This window comes from Atractosteus spatula, chromosome 10, assembly GCF_055471065.1.
Source record: "Atractosteus spatula isolate fAtrSpa1 chromosome 10, fAtrSpa1.hap1, whole genome shotgun sequence".
NCBI lineage: Eukaryota > Metazoa > Chordata > Actinopteri > Semionotiformes > Lepisosteidae > Atractosteus > Atractosteus spatula.
Genome location: NC_142715.1, coordinates 7788851 through 7805760, shown reverse-complemented (window position 1 = coordinate 7805760; position 16910 = coordinate 7788851). Strand labels below are relative to the sequence as shown.

Genomic DNA, 16910 nt, shown 5'->3' with positions numbered 1-16910 from the left:
TGTTGTGTCTATGTGTGTGTCTGTGAATGTGTGTCTTTGAGTTTGTATCTGTGAGTGTGTGTAGTGTCTGTGTGAATGTGTGTGAGTTTGTGGTTGTAAATCTGTCAGTGTGTGTATGTGTGTGTAGGTGGGCTTGGACTCCAATGCTGTGTCTGACAGGAGTGACACATCAACAGGTGTTGAGGTCCAGAGTCGCTTGCAAATTTCTAGAGCACTTTAGAACTTTCTAGAGTCCAGACCAATGAACAGAAATCTGTGAGTGCTGTGTTTTTATCACTATTAGCATATGTGGTGTCTGTGGGTGTGTGGGTGTTTGTGAGTGTTTGATGTGTGTGGGTGTGTGTCCGTGTGTATGTGTAGTGTCTGTGTGTCTATGTGAGTATTAATGATGATAGCACTACTGAATACTAGTATTCATGTGAGAATTAGTGGTTATAGAGCTACTTTTAATTTTAGTTTTAATGCTACTGTAGTATTCCTGTTAATATTAGTGATAATCATAGTGTTAGTGTCAGAATATTAATATTCATTGTCATGTTAGTTCTTTTGATAGTTTTAATGTTATTATTGGTATTATTAGTGTACTACTAAGTTTGTGTTATTGTTAGTAATAATGATACTGTAAGCCTTAATTGCAGTGTTACTGTTGTAATGAAAGTATGGTTTTTAATTACCATACTTTTATGGTACATGACTTTGCTAAAATGTATTTAAAAATAAAAACGATTACAAACGCCAGCGGAGAGAGAGAGACACACACACAGTTTTTCATCGTCAAAAAGTAATTGTTTTGTTCTTTGTCAGCACCCAGACAAACGCAAACGTGTTTTTAATAAAATGCTTTTATTCATTCTTAATCAGACTCACATTCCCGAATGTCCCCCGCCCCGGTCAAAAAAGGGAAATTTTAGTAGCTAAGCATAAAATGCAGAGGAGCATAACGAAGGTCATAAAGGTCATAAAGGATATTAATTTAGGAACTTAAACATATTATGTAAACTGTATGTTGCTGTTATTGGTATTTTAAAGAAAAAATACACACCAATACTCAATTTCTTCCTAAACAGCGGGAGGGGGGAACAAGCTGCCCAGCTGTGTGGAATGCTACAGAACCCCAAACAGACAATACACACTAGCCGAATATTTGACCAAGATATCCAGACACAGCTGTATGAGCTCCGCCAATAAAACTCAAAGTATTACTCTGGTCCACACTATTTGTAACGACTTTATTTTTTCATCGACAAAAAGTTACACCCACCACAGCATTTCGTTGATCTAACTAACAAGGATGGGACATAGCTAGCCAATATGATAAAGGAATATCTTTTTTGTTTAGTTCTTTAGCACATTTATTTGAACATTTCCATCGATTGTACAAGCACTGAAAAACTGTTCAATCCCTAGTTCGTCTGGCATTTTCTTTTACTATAACAGATATAAAAACTCCCTTGCTTTTAACAGAGCGTTTCATAATTTCTAACAACGAAAATTATTTAAACTGCGACACTTTTATCATTCAACGAGAGCTCAAAATATCACAAGGATCCTCAAGAGATCAACAAAGACAATAGAAAAAGATATGTGTACTGTATAAGATACTGTCCATGGGAATCCAAGCTTTTTTATCCACACTAAGTAGTCTTAAAAATTTCTTAATTACACAGTGAAGTCAAAATTCCGGGATGTGCCTATATGTACACTGGGCAAAGGTTCTGAGGTGAAATTCTTCCAGCACGGGGGTACCTTTAAAGCGGAGACGACGGCACCAAATATTTTTGGTGCGCCCTCTCTTTAAAGCCCTGGCCAAATATGAAGACAGTACGTACAGTTATAATTCAAACTGAATTAAAAGCTACACATCCCAGTTACCATTGTGGTGCTTGTGATCATTGCGTTTAACCAATGAAACAGGGCGAAAAATCAGTCACATGACTTTGGGGCTGAGTTTCGAAAGCTTAACCTATCAGCAAGACAGCAAAGACATTTTTCCAAGAAAGTTTAGCCTTTGTCACTAATGAAACCACTAAATAAAGATATAAATATAGAAATGGACAATTAATTGACTTTTATATTTCTAAATATCACAACATGTTCGAATCCAAGTAATTTTTAATAACAATGGGTAAACTGGGTAAACTATCACAAAGCTTTAGAGAACTTAAATTTTTTATTATCAACAAATTGTAAATACGACGTTTACATTGGCGTTATTAATTTTTCACTTGAGTATATGGAGGATTGTGAGAGCAGACCCCCCCTCTTAGGCTACATTTTTATTAAGAAATGGAGGCTATATGCATTACAATATAAACATTTACTGTCAAACTTTAAATCAACAGTTGATTTAAAGACGATCTGTCAAAGTGCAATGAAACACAATATTGTTGTTGTTGTTATTGTTGTTTTTATCCTGTAAAGCCTTTTGAGAAGCCACCTTTAAAGGCGCTATATAAAGGCGCTGATTCTTATGGAATGTGTTTTCTTTCTTCTTTTTTTTCAGCATGGAATAAACCTTTACAGTACTTGATTCTTATGGATGCCAGGTTCCGCCGGGGATTCAAAATAAAACATGGAATCACATGTCTAAGGAAATAGCAGTATAACTATATCCATGCACAAACAGTAGCATGTTACATTATTAATTTGGGTGTCTCCTCTTGCCAGAAAGCGCTAAATTGCATTTTGAGTGCGGTTTTTGACTTTTTTAAAATTACAACCCATACATAAGCTGATACTGTTTAGACTTTTAATTATTTTAAACTGTATTACAGCAGCACAATGTGCTTTTTCACAAAACCTAGAGTAACGAAATGTCTTGCGTTGTACAGCTTTTCAGCTAAATATATTTATTGCTTACACCTGACACTTGAGGTGCCCGACAAAAACCGGTTGAACAGCTCTGTTGGAGGTTTGCAGATCAGATCAGATTCCCTTCCCCCCACAGAAAAACAGACTTATTAGTCGCTATTCACTGCAACTCCAATTTCAGGCGTAAGTGATAGATCCCAGTTTAGCCGATCTTGTTACAGCATGTTACAGTTTACTCTTATTAACCATATTAATTTTAAGTGCTTAATGCCATTTTTTGACCACGCACGAATATTCTTATGTCCATATCTTCGCAAGGGAATCAGTGCGAATTGTAATACTAATTAAATGACCGCGGGCAATTTCCACCCCCTCTGACAGCAGGAACATAACCCATTCTCAGCACAGCAGCTCATTATAATATATGGTGTTCAAATCTTTTGCTGCCTTTTGCTGCCTCACAAAGCTTTAGAGAACTTAACCTTTCTATTACAAACAAATTGTAAATACGATGTTTACATTGGCAATACTAATTTTTCACTTGAGTGTATGGAGGATTGTCAGCTGTCACTGAGAGCAGTTAATTAAATGTATTTTTTGATTCACAATCAGACAAATGCAACATAAATTGTTATCTTTGTCTTCTAAGTATATTAATAAACTTTCAGCATAGCTTTCTCGCCGTTTAGATTTATTTTTCTTGGGATTTTGGGATCAAACGTGGAAAGATTAGATTAGTAATCATTTTTATTTTTTAAATACATTTTTGAAAAGTGTAATCTATACTAAAAAGCTGTATTTATTTAATACCACTCGATACTTATATTAATGGAGTTTAGTTGATACTGTTTAAACTTTTAATTATTTTAAATTGTATTACAGCATTGTACACATGCTTAAAAGAGGAGAAAACGCAAGCCTTCTTCAGGTGTAAGGGTCTTCTGCTCAGAATGAAACGCTAAAATGTAATGTAGGCTCTGAATGGGTTCAATTATGATTTGGGCTTGATTAAGGTCGCTACCTTTCATCCAAAATCCTGCTTGAATCCTTCTAAATTAAAAATTAGACACGAGAAGGGGCTCTGGTGAAATTTCTCTTTTTTTAAATTCTCTTTTATTCTTGGAAAAATATCTTACCCGCTGCAATCCGGGCACAGAAGGATTAAAAGAAGCCAGACAGGCAGGGGGAAGAGTTCTAAATAAAGAGGTATCCAGGTAACAGGGAAGGTAACAGCCGCAGACATGGCCTACTTAGCCCGCCAGGGTTACCCTACTCTCCCGGAGGAGGCCCACCAGGAGATAGCACTCCAGGCGTTCCTCTGGGCCCTGGCACGAGGTGCAGTGCCACGTGATGCTGGCCGTGCCGGTCCTCTTGGAGCAGGCCCTGGCTCTGGCTGAGCAAGCTGATGTCGTATTCGAGGAGACCGGTGGGCACCAACGGAGGGGCGCACGGGGAATCAGATGGGGAGGAGGAGACGGCCAGCGCGGGGATGCTGGGGGAGCGATGACGGCTGGTCATCTGCCACAGCTGTGGGGAGAGGGGGCACATCGCATGGGAGTACCGGGCGCTGGAGCCCCGGGGACTCCGGAGGCCATCGGGAAACGGGAGAGGGGTGGCCTAAAGAGGGGAAGGCTGCCCTTGACTCTACCCCCACTCAGGAAAGCCAGAAGGAGCGCTTCACCCCACCTGCTGCCGTGGGAAGGGTTGGCCACAGCCGGGGCTTATTTCTTCCCTGCCTCATCGAGGGCAGACCCTGCCAGGCCCTCGTCAACACCGGTTCGACCATCACCCTGCTGCGGCCTGGTATCCTGCCGGGCACCAAGGCTGCCGGACGCCCAGGGTGCTCACCGTGCACTTTGGGGCTGCGAGGGTGAAACACTCGAGGGGGGTCTGCCCTCAGTGGGCAGGGAAGGAATAAGCTAACTCTTCCCACAGGAGGCAGGGTGAAGCGCTCCTTGCTTAGAATAGCAATATTATGGACAATCCATTGACAATAAATATAGAAAAGCACATATTAAATTTGGGAAATTTGGTTTCAAAAGTCCTCATATCAACGATGCCTATACTGTTTTCCTCTACAGTATGCTAATCTGTTGTAGTGCATTCGCCCCCCTCTTATTTTTATAGAGAAATAGAGGTTGTACAGTATGCGTTACAATATAAACATTTACTGTCAACCTTTAAATCAACAATTGATTTAAAGACGATCTGTCAAAGCGCAATGAAACCTATTACTCGATTCTTATGGACTCCTGGTCCCGCCAGGGATTAAAAAATAACATGGAATCGCGCATCTAAAGAAATAACAGTATACAGTAACTATGTTCATGCACAAACAACGGCATGTTACATTATTAATTTGGGGGTCTCCTCTTGCCAGAAAGTGCTTCATTGCATTTTGAGTGCAAAAAATTTTGAGTTTTTAAAAAATTGCAACTCATAAATAAGCAGATACTGTTTAGACTTTTTTTTAACTATTTTTTTTTAAAACAGCAGCACAATGTGCTTTTTCTCGAAACCTCCTAGACTAACGAAATGTCTTGTGTTGTACAGCTTTTCAGCTAAATACTGTATATTTATCGCTTACGCCTGACATAAGAGGTGCCCGATAAAAACCGGTTGAACAGCTCTTTTGGAAGCTACAGGAGTGCCAATCGTAATCGTTTTTATTTTTAATCGTTCAATGCAGATGGCTGATGGCATGTTCCATAAGAGTACGGTAATTAAAAACCATTCATACTTTCGTTGGAGTTTAAATAAAGTTGATGTTTTATCTAGGGGCTGCTCGCCTGCGTCTGAATAGCGGCTTCTAAATTGTGAAAACATGTGTCTGTCTTTCCGTAGGGAGAAGGGAATCTGATCTGCAAGGCCCTTTGGCTACAAAAGTAAAAAGAAGGCGCTCGCTCTCTCTCTCTCTTTTGTTTATTGCATCCAATAATCAAAAATGACACAATAAACATAATAACCATAATAACGACCAACCAACAAAAACAACCATATAATCATAATACCAACCAAAAACATAGATAACAACCACAATACAAAATCAAATATATCAAACCATTAAAGCAAAACCGTCCTCCAATTATCAACAAATCTCAATATCTTGTGCGAATTATTCGTAATACAAACCAAAAATAGCCCGCAAACTCTCTCAAATTCATCCAATTATCATAATCCCACCCCTTATGCAAAACTCCTCCCATCCCAGTTTATCCTCTTTATCATAAAAAAAATCCACCTCAATTTTCAACATAAAGCATTACACAAAATCAATACCTCAACACTCCATACTCAACAACGATAATTCACAAACAGCCAGAACATGTAACTCCAAATTCCCAAATAGACCTCATTTCCATAGCCCCACCCCTTATGCAAACCCAACACCCCTCCCCTGTTCTCTCTCTCCGCTGGTGTTTGTAATCGTTTTTATTTTAAAATAAATATTAGCAAAGTAATGTATTTTAAAAATCTTAAGATTTCTATATTTATGTCTTTATTTAGTGGTTTCATTAGTGACAAAGGCTAAACTTTCTTGGAAAAATGTCTTTTATGTAAACCATGTTTGCTATTTATTCATTTAGGGCTAGAATATGTTCATTGTCTTCCAATGAAAGAAGGGTTCCTTTTGCCATAGTCAGGAGACATTAGAAGCTTGCCACGCCCGGACTGTTACACCAACGCATTAGCATGTTAAAGCATTGAGGAGCCTAGGTTTCTTAACTAGTAAGTACTGTACTTACTGGGTTTTGGAGGGGGGGAGGTGTCTTTCGCTGGAAATCTTGCCCCCTTCTACTTTGAAAATACCTGTGAAACCGGTTTAATTTGTCACAGCCAGCACTCCCGCAGAGAGGGGGGTTGTACTTGCAGTGCATCGGTATAGATGGGAAAGCCAGAGCCGACCGCTACGCTGCCCACGTGTTATGCTCTTCGTTAATGTCTAAGCGGGAACACATCATTATATCTAATTTTGTATTTCTTTAAAAAAAAAAAAATCATTTGCCCAGCCTAACAGTATTGTTGTTATTGTTTTTATCCTGTAAAGCGCTTTGAGGAAGCACCTTTAAAGGCGCCATTTACAATAAAGTTCATTATTATTACTATTGTTCATTTGCTGGACAGAGAGGTGAACATTATTACGCAGAAGACAAAGATAGCGATTTACGTTGCATTGTGCATTGTGCTGCTGTAATACAGTTTTAAATAATTAAAAGTCTAAACAGTATCAGCTTTATTTATGGGTTTTAAATAAAGGCGATTTAAACGCGATTTAAATCAATATAAATGTTTATATTGTAACACATAGGTAACTATTCATTGTTATTAAAATGACTTAAATTCGATCATGTTGTGATATTTAGAAATATAAATTTGTTTAGTGCGTATCAACAGACATCGTACAGCGTGTACTATTCTTGTGTTGCGGTACATGAATATAATTATATCGTTATTAATTTCTTTAGATACGCGATTCCATATTATATTTCCCTTTAATCAAATTCTAAAAGTATGCTTGTTGACACCGGTATCACGTTAGTTAAAGACTTCGATGCTAAAAATGTTTAGGGAGAAATGGAATACTGGTGTATATTTTTTCTTTAAAGTGCCGAGACCAGCCATATACTGTATGTTTATGTTCCAAAATTAATATCGTTTATGGCCTTCACACGCATTACATTATGCTCCTATTCTTTTTATGCTCAGCTACTAAGATTTCCCTTCAGTGGTAAAATTCCATATAAATATTCAATACTAAAACGGGCACAGTAAAGACATTTAAATCTTTCTACATCCGACCAATGCACCAAGAGTACCCCTGTCGGTCAACCAATCACGTACTGCGGTATTTTGCATCGTGACATGCAAGGCCGTAGCCAATTACCTCCGGTACGTGTCTGTGTCGCGCACTTTGAATGGCTTTGAATGGCTGCAAATAAGTTTGGATTTTGCAGTTCATAAGAGCTAGCCTCAGTGATCTGGCTACATAACCCTCTAATCTTGTACAATTTGGCTTACATCACAAACCTGGTGAAGAAATTGCTCACTTCCAGCCCCGATTTGATTTGCAGTGGGACTTGCAGTGTGTCACCATTGGGTGTGCTCCACATCAGGGGTGAGTAACGATGAGTATTACCATAGGTGAATGTAAGCAATTATCATATGGAATTATTACACTATATTGAAAAAAACAAATTCACATCCCTGGGTGGGCTCAAACCACAACCTTTCAGTTAACAGTCGAGCGTGGGTTAACCTATTGCGCCGAAGAGACTTTTTTTTTGTTAGCAGAAATTATCGTCTTCAAGGTGTATTAATTAGATTTCCATTTTATTTAATCAAAATGTGCATTTTGGTCTGATTTTTACACATACGGGGATGTTAGCACAGTATTCAAGAAGGTGAAGAAATAAATGTTTGACTGCTGGCTCCACACCGAAGAGAACAATAAAATTGTTACCGGAAACTACAAGTTAGAATTTAGCTGGTTTGATGGAAGCGATTATGGGGATTTGCATCGTTCTCTCAAAAGCATAATTGTATAATCAGAATCTTGACAAATACTACTGGCCTGGAATGTCTTGCAATTTTGATAAATTGGCAGGTTTTATAATTTATTGAAATTGATTTTGTCTCATGTTTAATTGAAATTGTCTTCATGAAATATATTTATTTGTTTAAAATGCTCTGATGTATATTTGCAGGTTTCGCAATGCCCCAAATTTTAGTCAAGGAAGATCCTTATAAAGCAAGATACAAAATGCTCTCTAATAGAGGCCTCTTGACTTCATTCATTAATTCATACTGTATGTACTCTATTTACATTCTCACTACTGTCAGTCACTACTTTCTGTACAGATGCTTGCTAACATTTCCTTTTCAGTCGTTTGCCAATTTTGGGAACATATCATATCAGCATGGATTCCAACAATTACTGCTGAATTTGTGTGCAGAGTGAAAGCAATAGGATGGTGACACAAATGACATAACACTGGAAATGCAGAATTAATTTTGACTTTAGGTCAAAGCAGGATTAACGGATCCATAATGCAATTATTGAAAGACTCAAGGAGAATGTTGAAATGTGCAATGTTGCCATTGAGTTCTGGATGTGAATTTGTGAATGAGGTATTTGTTTTGTTACTTTCCAAATAATAACTGAATTGAAATAATTGTGGCATTTTGACATATTTTACTCCCATTTATTTAAATAAGCATTGTGAATATGCTGAACGTGAGTACCTTTGTGTTCTTTTAACATGTAAAGGTTAACACAGTTCTCTGCAGTTTGCTAGACATTAAAAGTCTGCTCCATTTCACCCACAGACCAGATGAATGAGAGAATGAATGGCACAATTCAGTTACATTAAAACAGTCCTTGGTTACACACAAATCAGTTAATAATATATTAATATTATGTTTTTTATGTGTGATGTTAATGAACAATGAACCAGTGATCTTTGCACTATAAGCTCATAATACAACACAGCTCTGGCTGGACTAGCAGTCTCTATACTGTAGGATTACAAACTTACACCATCCAGAATGGACCAGTGATCTCTGGACTGTAGGGTTACAATATGACACAGCCCAGACTGGAGCAGTGGTTTCTGGACTGTAGGGTTACAATTCGATTGACCCCTAAAGCTCAATAAATCTCAATCCACCATGTCAGTTACAATCAATTAATCAATTTATTTATCACCCATACCAACATTTATAGATAAGTTTACAACACAATGTCCTCCTCGCAGGTTTTACTGACTGGGCAGGATGTGAAAATAAGACTAGAAACTGAGTCTACAGCTCTGAACTGACCCCCAGGTTCAGGACTCCTGGATGGAGCAGATGTTCAGGAGGCACTGTCCCAGTGTTGCTGCATCATAGGGGCTTCTTCGCCACACAGACACCCAGAAAGTCATTCCTGTCAGGTCATGGCACCGATACTGTCACGTCCTGCACTCACCCTCACCCTCGCAAACCCCATTACATTCCCAAACCCATTGTTTCATGCTCTCATTCCTAACTGAACCCATCACATAATTTTTCACTTTTGATCTCATCTTTCGGCTATGCACAGGTTCTTAGGAGAACTACCTGCCGGATCCCTGACAGATACAGCAGGATAAGATTTATTGTTAATTGATCAGACAGCGTTTCAGAGCTCTGGCTGACATTAGGACAGGGTCTATTCCAGCTGACACAGGGTCATAGAGCTTGTCACCACAAACCCAGGATAGAGGGGTTCAGAGAATGAGGTCTGGACTCTGTGCAGGAGGGTCACTGTGTCTCCAGAGATGCTATAAAATGACAGAGTTCCTGCCCTGTGATGCACATACACTCCTATTCTGGAGGAGGGAGGGTCAGTTACTGCGGTTCTCACATTGTTGTGCCAGAAAGAGCAACTGGAGCCAGAGCAGCACAAACTCCAGGACTGGTCATTGCGCCCAAGAACACAGTCAAAGCCCCCTTTCCTGCTGATTCCTTTGTAGGTGACGCCTATAAAAGCCCCTGTCCCTCTCCACTCCACCTCCCAGTAACAGCCAGTCCCAAACAGCCCTTCTCTGCACAGCACTTGTCTCCAGCTGTCAAATCTCTCGGGGTGATCAGGATATTTCTGGCCCTTGTCACTCCAGGTCACCTTCCTGCTCCCATCAGACAGATAGAGATGTGTATTGACTGTGTTGGGGTCCAGCGTGAGCTGGGAGGAATCTAATTGGACAGAAGAGGAGAGTCAGAGGACACACAGGCAGAACAGAATCTCTGAGCAGATCTCATCTAAAGTCCAGCCCCCACAGCCCAGTAAGATACACCCTGGGGTTTTTGATTGGAAAGAAGAAGACGGTCAGAGGATAGACAGGCAGAACAGACATACATCTCCTGAGACTGTCTTACAGCTGCTTTGTGTGACTCTCACTTGTGCCTGTAAACACTCTTATTCCTGACACCTCTATCTAGAGAGTGTCACACCCCTGTCTCTGTGATTCTCTCTGGCTTTGACAAGGATTTCAGCACAGAAATACAGCGCAACTGCTAGAGCACTGATGAAGCAGTCAGACCTCCTGTCTGGAGCCCTGGAACAGTGGGACCTAGGACTGGGAATCAGGATTTGCTGTTGTGTGTGAAAGTCAGCGTCATATTAATCCAGCACACCGGTGAGACAGGGTGGCCCTGATTGAGCTGGGCTGGCAGTGTCACTGTTATGGTTTCCAAATTATTAGAAACCACTAAAGAACTTAAACAGACCCTGCATGGCACAGCGGAAGCACTTAAAGGGCAAAAACCAAAACTACAGTCTGGACATACATTTCAATACAAAGTTTTAATAACAAAGGCATGGGAAATTACAATATAACATTGTCTATAACACAGTCTAAGGATATTAGGATTTACAAGTCCAAATACAGGCATAAGACAAAACACTGAGTCGCTCCAAAACCATACTTGTGCGATTACGACATAATCCAAATACAGAGTCCAAGCTTCTCCATACGAAGGCACCTGTCACCAGGAACTGGATACATGGCCATTCCCACTGGGTAAACCAGGATCTGGAATACCAGGAACTTTGAACCCAGGAACATGGAATAGGATTCATGAAGACATCTGGAACCAGGAAAACCCAAGAGTCTATGCCGAAGATCCACAACCAAGAAACCGAAAGCTTAAGTGCTGGAGCAGGTCCGACTGTACAAGCTGACACTGGAGATGTTACAAATCTGACAATGCTGAGCCCCGGATACAGGGTTAATCAACCTTATATACAAGGAAGCAACCAGCAAACTGATTCTGATTGGCCACCATATAAACAGCAGCTCTCAGAGTGTTCTGACAATTATCATCTTGACAGATCTCTCCGACAGCTGACAGCAACAACTGTGTGTTTTAGAAACTGCAGACAGACATGAAGCTGTCATATTAATCAGATCAGACAGGGTTGGTGATGACAAGCGTGGGTTGTTCTAGGATGTCCCAGGGATGTGCTGTCTAGAAAAGACTGAAACACTGAAAGATTTTATTTGGATTCAGGTCAGGGTGTAAATTAACAAGGGGCTCAGTGAATGAGGTCTGGACTGTGCAGGAAGGTCACTGTGTCTCCAGAGATGGTACAAAACAACAGGTTTCCAGCCCTGTGATTCACATTCACTCTTATTCTGGGGGATCGAAGGACAATTACTACAGTTTTCCTATTATTGTGACAGAAGGAGCAGCTGGAACCAGAGCACCACAAACTTGGGATGCAGTGATTCAGTGTGAGCTGACAGCAATCTGATTGGTGAGAAAAGGACACACAGGCAGAACAGACCAATCCCTGAGCAGACCTCCACTACAGTCCCACCCCCACAGCCCAGTAAGATACACCCTGGAACTTATGATTGAAGAAAAGAGGACAGTCAGACAGGCAGTGAGAAAACAGTCATTAAGAAGGGCGTCTCCTTTAATACCCCAGTTGTGCCCAGATGAGGGAATGTACAACTATTATCATCACCGCCGTCTACATCCCACCTGATGTAGAGGTACTGCAATAAGCAAATAGGAATCTGCACATCCTGACACTGTCATGATCATCATCCCTCCTCTAGAGGGCGCTCCAACCATTTTGCATTGGGTTCCAAGCTTTATTTGTCCCAGCTGTGTCCCCTTTTCCCTATTTAAACCCGGCATCTCCATAGTTCTATGCTCAGCTTTGGAAGACCTGCCTACCACCGGGTACAGGAGTGGCCCGAGGGCATAGGCTTCACCATGGCACCCTGACCTACTGAATCTGGGGCTTGGAGTGCTTTGTCCCGTCAAGCTTTTAATTATCTGTGCTCCTAGTCCCCTGTTTCAGAGTTCATCTTGGATGGATCTCCTGGCACCTGGACCTTGGACTTCGCCCTGATTTTCCCTTTTGGACATCCTTTGGACTTGTTCGCCTGTGCTCCCCCATGCACCAGTTCACTGCCGTCATCACCCCCAGTGTTTCTACCCGACCCAATCCTGCTGTGTCTTCCCTGATGTCCTCCTCCAATCACTACCGGATTATACCATCTCGCATAGAGTCTTTCAACAACACATTTTCATGGGAGTCAGAACCGGCTTCCCTGACAAACGCAGCCTTTATCGTCGTGGGTGACTTTAATCATGCAAATCTCAACTCCATTCTCCCAAAATACCATCAGCATGTCTCCTTCCCAACAAGAGGAGAAAACACCCTGGACCACATTTACACTACGATTCAGAATGCTTACAAGGTCATGCCCCACTGTGGAAACACAGACCACATCACTCTATTTCTTCTCCCGGCATACAGACAGCTGTACAGGTGAGTGAAACCAGTGGTCAGTGTGGCCTGAAGGAGCTGAATCAATCCTGCAGGACTGTTTTGAATGCACTGACTGGAATGTGTTTAAAGAGGCAGCCATACAGGGATCACACACTGACATACAGGAATATGCATCATCAATCACTAGCTACATCAGGAAATGTGCTGATGATGTTACACTCACAAAAGAAATAAGAAATTTTCCGAACCAGAAATCATGGATGAACAGTAAGATCTGCATCCTAATGAATGCAAGGGATGCAGCGTTCAAATCAGGCAACAAATCATAACTAAAGTCAGCCAGGATTAATCTAAAGAAGAGTATTGCAAAAAACACACTCAAACAGGAATTAGAGGAATACTTCAGCACTAATGACCCACGGTGCATGTGGCAAGATATACAGGCCCTTAGAAACTACAAAAGGAAGAACATCTTTGCATCTGCCCATGATGCCTCCCTGCCTAACGAACTCAACACCTTTCATGCTCGGTTTGAAGCCAGCAACACAGAACCATTCAACAGAGCTTCACCTTCCACGGCTGACCAGCTGCTTTCGCTGTCTGCAGATGAAGTGAGGAGATCTCTGCTAAAAATGAACACACGCAAGGCTGCAGGACCTGACACTCCTTAACACATGTTGTGAGCACAACAACCTCATCCTCAACATCAGCAAAAGAAAGGAGCTGATCGTTGATTTCAGAAAACTGCAAAAGGGTCATGACCCTAGCCACATCAACAGGACTGAAGTGGAAAGGGTCAGTAACTTCAAATTCCTTGGCATCCATATCACAGAAGACCTCACATGGTCTCTCAACGTCACTTGTCTGATTAAGAAAGCACAACAGCACTTGTACTTCCTAAGACTGTTGAATAAGGCTAAGATGTCTCCCCAGATCCTCACTAAATTTTACAGATGCACTACAGAAAGTATACTGACAGGTTACATCACAGTGTTGTAAGGCAACTGCAGTATTGCTAACCACAAAACCCTACAGTGGGTGGTGAAAACTGCCCAGCCCATCACAGGGGTTGCTCTCCCATCCATCCAGGACATTTCTGATAGATGGTGCTTGAGGAAATCTCTAAGCACCATCAAAGACCCCACACACTCCAGCTACAGACCGTTTGACCCAATACCATCTGGAAAACGTTACCAGCCTCTTTCACCTGTGATATTTACACTTACGGTACCTTCTCTCTTTATTAAAACTCAAATGCACACTGAAATCTACCTCTACTTCAGGATGTTTACTCTACATAAGTTGTATCCTTTATTTCATTCTGTTGATGTACGATTTTGCACAACTCTTGTTGTTTTGCATATTACCTTTTACCTGTTGTTGTTTTGCATATTATGTGTTGTTGTTTTGCACATTGCCTGTTGTTGTTTTACACATTACCCATTTTCTCTTTCTTTTCTTACACAATTGTATTGTTGTTTGCACTACTTACCATCTGAGAGCTAGCTAAATAGTATTTCGTTATATCATATACCTGTGTATGAGTATAATGACAATAAACTTGAACTGAAGAGCATTTAAAACTAAAGGGCAGGAGGCACTATTTTACACAGAGGAGGGTGGGGGTGTGGAACAAACTGTCTAGCCATGTTGTTGAAGCCAATACTCATGTTCCTCTGGAATTTGCCCCTGGCCTCGGTGCGACACTCCTCTCTCTGCTCAACCATTCCTCTCTCACCTTGAGCGAGTTTCTCTCGGCGGTGCTGGGGAGCAGGAAACACAGTTACCAGCCAGTCACACAAACACACCTTCATCATCATCATGTGCCAAAATGACCCTACATCACAGTGGCCTCTCGTCTTCGATCCAGAAGCAGTGTCCAGCCTTCGGCTATCTGTCTTCATGATCCCCAACATCCCTGCCAAGACCTGTCGAGAGGCCAGATCTGCTAGTACAGGAGTCTCAAGCCCAGTTCCAATCCAGCGAGGGCCATCTTCAGGATTTCTTTCGAACTTGGGCTAGCCAATTAACCAATTAAGCTAATTATTTTCTTATTAAGAGGTGGAAATAATGTGTTCAATAATATATTTTAATTTCTCACACTGTTGAACTCAAAACATTCAAGGTACAGTTTAATATTTAGGCCTGGTTAAAGGTATTAGAATCATTTTTGTTTAATGAAACAGTTAGATCAACTTTGTAACCAAGAGCTCTGGACAGAAAACCAAGAGAAACACCAGACCCTCAGGAATGGAGTTTGAGACCCCTTGTCTCACACACTCACTCACTCACTCACACACACACACCCTCTCACTCCTAATAATAATAATAATAAGAAGAAGAAGAAGAATAATGCAGACTCACTGCTCTTGGGGTATTGGGTCTGGCTCCACAACCTGTGTTGGCTGAGTCACCTGTTACCTCCTTCCTGAAGTGGGGACAACAGACACAGTTCTGTTACAGACACGGTCTGCACCAGACTCAAAAGCACACAGACTCACAGACACACACTCCCACACACTAACACACACAGATGCACACACTGTCAGATACAGTCTTCACTTCCCCAAGAAAGGACGGCAGAGCCCTGCTACTGCGATGGGTTTTTGTCAGACACAACATTGGAGCCCAAGTCCACTTCCACACACATTCACAAATACTGAAAGATATACACCCACACACTTACACACATCCACGCACAGATACACTACACACACTCACGGACATCTTACACATTTATACACACAATCAGACACTCACACACACACCCACACACTTTCACACACACATTTACAGACACACACATAGACACTATACATACTCACAGATACAGTACACACCCACACACTGACGGACACCACATGAACTCTTACCTACAGTTAAACTATAACCCTAACATAAAAACTGCTAATATTTCAACAGTAACACTATTACTAAGACTTAAACTATCATTATTACCAAAAATAACACAAACTACTACACAAATAATACTAATAATAACAGTAATGCTATCACAAAAACTAATGTTAATATTCTGACACTAACATGAATACTAGCATTAAAATTAAAATTAAAAGTAGCTCTATCATCACTAATTCTCACATGAATACTAGTATTATTAGTAAAACTAATAGATATACTCTCATTTCTCATTAATATTAACATGAATACTAGCATTAAAACTAAAACTATCAGTAGTGCTATCGCCATTAATACTCACATAGACACACAGACACTATGCATACTCACAGACACACACCCACACACTAACAATTACCACACACTCACACATACCCATATGTTCACAGACATCACACATACACAGACACACACCCACACAATCACCACAAACTCACAGATACACACACCCACACACTGACAGGCACCACATACATTCTTACCTACAGATACACTATAACTAACACTAACACAAATTCCATTAATATTACAACAGTAGCACTATCAGTATGTGTCACGATCGCTACTCCTCCTCTTAAGGGTTCCCCAGCCGTTCCTCGTTCTGTCCCATTACCCACACCTGTTCCTTATTCCGCGCCCTCTTTAGTTCCACCTTAAAAGCCAGACACAGATGTCATTCGAGGCTGTTCATTGAATCCCGTTTCATGAGAGCCCGGGTCCTGCTGCGTCTGGCTCCATGATGATTTTAACTTTCTGTTCCTGATCCCCCCTGCTGGTTCCGACCCGGTTCCCGTTCTTTTTCCCCCGGATGGATCGCCTGGCCGTGGACTTTAGCTCTGTCTTGGATTACCCGTTTGGATTTCTTCATGGATTGTTCGCCCCGGACTCACTACCCCTGGACACCTGCACACAA

The 16910-nt window shown here is 41.1% G+C and overlaps 1 protein-coding gene across 1 annotated transcript; it reads right to left on the bottom strand.

Annotated features, from left to right (window-relative positions):
* Positions 1 to 9830: 9830 nt before the first annotated feature.
* LOC148824705 (E3 ubiquitin-protein ligase TRIM16-like) lies at positions 9831 to 14994 on the bottom strand. The gene is made up of 5 exons (XM_088926167.1): positions 14817 to 14994; positions 12906 to 12982; positions 12319 to 12332; positions 11314 to 11418; positions 9831 to 10547 (listed from the first exon to the last, which is right to left on the bottom strand). The coding sequence occupies exons 1-5, from the start codon at positions 14992 to 14994 to the stop codon at positions 10001 to 10003; spliced, it is 921 nt and encodes a 306-aa protein (XP_088782293.1). The 3' UTR covers positions 9831 to 10000.
* Positions 14995 to 16910: the final 1916 nt, after the last annotated feature.